The 4,451-nt window shown below is 57.0% G+C and overlaps 1 protein-coding gene across 1 annotated transcript in view; it reads right to left on the bottom strand.

The window, feature by feature from the left end:
* Positions 1-4,451, bottom strand: part of NIT1 (nitrilase 1) — a 15,578-nt gene extending 11,127 nt beyond the window's left edge. The window contains exon 1 of the mRNA XM_014528542.1: positions 4,445-4,451. Within this exon, the coding sequence (XP_014384028.1) occupies positions 4,445-4,446 (2 nt within the window). The 5' untranslated portion in view covers positions 4,447-4,451. The remainder of the gene's footprint in view (positions 1-4,444) is intronic.

Genomic DNA, 4,451 nt, shown 5'->3' with positions numbered 1-4,451 from the left:
GGGCAGCAGACCCCGTCTGAGGATTGCGGTCCCCGCGGGCTTGGAGACCAGGTCACTGCCACGCAAGGACGCGGGGGCGGGCATCGGCCTAGGTAAGGGCAGGGGCTCCTCCTGATGCGATCCAGGCAGAGCTGCCCGGACTTGGGAGCCGGATGGGGGCGAAGGGCGGTTCGAGGGAACACTGCTGCCCTCCGTGGTGTCTCCTTTTTATTCAGGCAGATCCCCAGCGGCTTCTCACCCGCCCCCCAGGACCCAGGGGAGAACGGACAGAAACTAGTTTCAGCCACAGCAGGAAATGCAGGCAGATTTGTACTCGGACACAGCTGGGTGGGAGCAGCAGGCCGTGTCGGGGTTCTGCACAGCAGCGGGACTTCCATCCATAGGCCATGGTCAGGGCTGCCCTGGGGTCTGGCAGCACCGCAGGGCTTTGCCCCTCCTGCTCTCCATCAGGGGCAGTGAGGGGGCAGGTATGGTCAGGAAGGCGCAGCTGGAGAGCCTGGGGGTTCCAGGGACCCCTTCCCCACGCATACCTTAAAGCTGAGACACAATAAGAGCTTTGAAAGTCTCTGCCCACCCAACTATTGCTTTCCCTGATTCTGATACGGAGGATCCTGTTTTCCCAGTTCATGTTAAAGCCTCTAATAAATTCCTAACTTCTAATGTCCTGGCTAAAGTCTAAAAGCCAGTCTTTCCCTAAGGCTTGTGATTGGGTAAGCTTCCAACAGCTGGCTTCAGCTCTGTCCCAGTCCTAGGATTTAGGGGAGGAGCTGCTTGGAGGAGGAGTCATTTGGCTTAAATTTTATGGGCTTATAATGCCCGTTTGGGGCTCTTGCTTTGGCTTAAATCTTTGGCTGTTCTTTCTGCCAGACTCACTTCCTGCCTCTCCTGGACAGAACGGGGACTCCCCCACCCAAGGGGTCCTGCACTCTTCTCCCAGGTCCCTCTCTCTGAGTCTGCACAGCTGGCCTCTCACGTGGACCAGGAGCCCAAACCTCACTCACTCCTGGGTTTTGCACCTCCTTTGAGGTGTCATCCAGCCATTGCAGCTCCTTCCCTGGTTAGTCTGAAACCGAGCTCATATTTTACTAGTAGAGGAGGCAGGGAAAAATCCAGGTAAAAAAAAAAAAAAAGACCAAGAAAAAAAGGAGAAGGGAAACAAGCCAATCTGGCCCAGCCTGCATGGCTCAGTGGTTGAGCATCGACCTATGAACCAGGAGGTCATGGTTGGATTCCTGGGCAGGGCACATGCCCGGATTGCAGGCTCGATTCCCATTGGGGGGTGTGCAGGAGGCAGCCGATCAATGATTCTCATCATTGATGTTTCTATCTCTCTCTTCCTTCCTGTCTGAAAAAAAAGAAAAAAAGAAAAAGAAAAGAAAAGAAACAGGCCAGCCTGGATGTGTGTGTCACGTCCTTTGCACCCCAGGGCAGCTTCTCTAAGGTCCTGTCAGTGAGACAAACCGAAGAGCATTGAGAAAGGCTGTGGGACTGAGAGAGGGGCAGCGAGGCTCCTCCTGCTCCGGTCCTGCTTTCCCTGCTAATGATACCCAGGCGTGGGGGTGGGCAGGTCACCCTAAAAATCTAACCCTGACGTGACCCTATATAAACTGACCTTTTTTGGCAGCAGGGCTCCCTGCAGCCCAGCTTCTCAGACGTAGTCTGGGTCTGTCCACGCCCAAATCTATGCCTCCTGGTCTCAAACCTTCACAAAACGCTCAGTCTGGCTTCTTCTTGCCTTAACCCCATTTTGTGACGGACCCATCCCTGGTTCTCAGCACCGTTCAGTTCACACAGCCGACAATGGGGCCCGCGGGTCTCAGTCACACTCTGGAGATTCCAAAATCCTCTCTGCCTTTGTCTCCCCGGCTCCCCCACCTTTCCTGCCCTTTCTGTGGGTCTTCCTCTGCTGTTCTGGACCCTTCTACGTCCCCCCCACAGCTCATTCTGGCCAGCCGACACCTGGCCCCATGCCTTAGCCTCCACTCTCAGCTCAGCCAGAATAAGGATGTGGACAAACAGGACAGAGGAATGACAGCAAGGGCCAGATGTTGGACACTCCTCTGACATGTGCTGGAAGAGCGGACTTGCGGGAGAGGAATCGGGTGCGTTAGAAAATGGTGGTGAGATGGGATGAGGATGGGAGAGAACTTGAATTTTTGAGGGACTTGGTGTTCTTGAGTAAGAAAGTATCATTGGGTCACTGTTGAGTGGTCAAAATTGAGGGCAGAACCTGGCTGGCGTGGCTCAGTAGTTGAGCATTGACCCATGAACCAGGAGGTCAAGGTGCAATTCCTGGTCAGAGCACATGCCTGAGTTGTAGGCTCGATCCTCAGAGTGGGGCATGCAGGAGGCAGCGGATCAATGATTATCTCATCATTGACTTTTCTAACTTTCTCTTCTTCTCTGAAATCAATTTAAAAATGTATTTTTAAAAACATAAAAACTTGAGGGCAGAAGAGGAAGTACCTGAGTGACCCCAGCAGTGGGCAGGTAGACACCCGGAAACCCCCCTGACGTCTTTCTCTCTTCGTTTTTATCTTGTCTTGGCTGCTGTGTCTCTTTGAACGACGGCTTTCGGATGCTGCTGCGTGTGTGCATCTCTCTGAGTCTCTCGGTCTCTAGGCTCCCCCGCCTCACTGTGCCTGAGATCTGTCTTTTACCACTTCCACCTCTGTGTTTCTCTCTCTGGGTCTGCCCTGTTCTCTCTCTGTGATGCTAAACAGAACCAACCCTCCGACCTCCCTGCCGAGAGCTTTGGAACTTCCCAGGAGCGGACGCACTTCTTCCCTCGGCTGCGCTTCGAACTGGACCAGTGTGTGGCCCTGAGACAGGCATGGGGTCATTTTTTTTTTTTAATTTCAGAGAAAGGAAGGGAGAGAAAGACAGAAACGTCAATGATGAGAGAGAATCATGGATCAGCTGCCTCCTGCAGGGCCCCCCCCCCCCACCTGCCCAGGATCAAGCCTACAACCTGGGCATGTGCCCGGATTGGGAATCTAACCGTGACCTCCTGGTTCATAGGTCGACATTCAACCACTGAGCCGCCGGCCCGCCGGGTGCAGGGTCTTGATAACTGATGAAGACCTGAGCTTCCATGTTCGGGGTCTTTTCAGGGAGTGGGATCCCCCCACAGAAGAGAGCGTGGAGGCCTGGGCCTGGGAGGGAGCAGCTGGCAAGGGGAGAGGGCCGCCCCTTTGTCCCTCTGCCCTTTCCTTAACCTCTGGCCAGTCTCTCCGGCCATGCTGATTGCCCCGTGGAAATCTCTTGATCTCAGACCTTATGCCCCTCTAGAGCTGCGGAGGAGCCGGGGGGCCCAGCAGTCTTTAGGGCGAGCCTGGAGGGAGGTTCCCAGGGGCTCCCGTGAGAAGGCGTGATGCACATCTGGGGGGTGTCTTCTTGGTTCCCTCCCCTGCTGCTCCCACAGGCCCGACACGCAGCTGCACCGCAGCTCAAAGGCTCCCAGCCTCGCCTCTGGGACTGAAAGCCGGTGCAGGTCAGGGTCCAAGTCTCCGAGGCCGAGAGCCAGTCCTGCTGCCGTGGGGCCTTGGGGTGTCCAGGAACCAGAAGACCTGGCCCCAGCTTTCCAGGGCCGCCAGGGAGCGAGCCTCGTGCCCTGGACGAGGGCCTCTGGCCAGGCCGCTGCCCTGCCTGCTGAGCCTGAGGGGGAGCTCAGGGCTGGGACTGTGGGTGCTGGTGGGGAGAGAGAGGGAATTGGGGTTCACAAAGATGAGGGGAGGCTGACAGTAAATTCAAAAGAAAATCTGCCCTCAAATGATAGGAACCCTCAGTTCCTCCAAAAGCCACCTCCCCTGTGTCCTCTGTGGTCTGGTCTCCCCGGTCTCCCCGCTTGCCCTGGCTCCCGCCCTCCAGGCTCTCACAGCCCTGGTGCTGGCTCTTTCTTGCTCGGGGTCTCATTTGCTGCCGGCAGCTGCGCTGGGGCTGGGCTGACGCTTCATCGTGGGAGGCCAGGCGGGTGGTGGCCAGAGCGAGCCTGATGGCCAGGAAGGAGCCGCCCCGTGGCACCCAGCCGAGAAGCTAGAGGCCTGTTGCTGCCTGGAGATGGCCCCGGGGTGGCAGGCTGCGCCCATGCGCCCAGCAGATGGCCTCCCTGGGAGGAGCCTGGCAGATGTGTGGCTGGATGGAGATGGGGCGCAGGGGAGCACAGCTTGGGGCCACTCACAGAATCCACTGTCAGCAAATTCACAGGACCCGACCCCACCTTTGCTCTTACCTTCTCCTCACAGGGGGATGGGGGGCTGTTGCTGTCACCATGTGGAAGACTCGATTCCACGAGGCTCCTCCTCTTGTCCAGGACCTGTTTCTCCTATTTCCAGAACCTTCTAAAAGTGCCAGCTCACCCAGAGGCACAGGACAAAGACTCTCGACATCTGTCTCAGCCTCGGCCCTGCTTCCCGACAGGTGGGGGTGCACGGCTGAGAGTGACATGGGGG

The sequence above is a fragment of the Myotis brandtii genome, unplaced genomic scaffold, assembly GCF_000412655.1.
Source record: "Myotis brandtii unplaced genomic scaffold, ASM41265v1 scaffold64, whole genome shotgun sequence".
Taxonomy (NCBI): Eukaryota; Metazoa; Chordata; class Mammalia; order Chiroptera; family Vespertilionidae; genus Myotis; species Myotis brandtii.
This window is presented reverse-complemented; position numbering and strand designations above follow the sequence as displayed.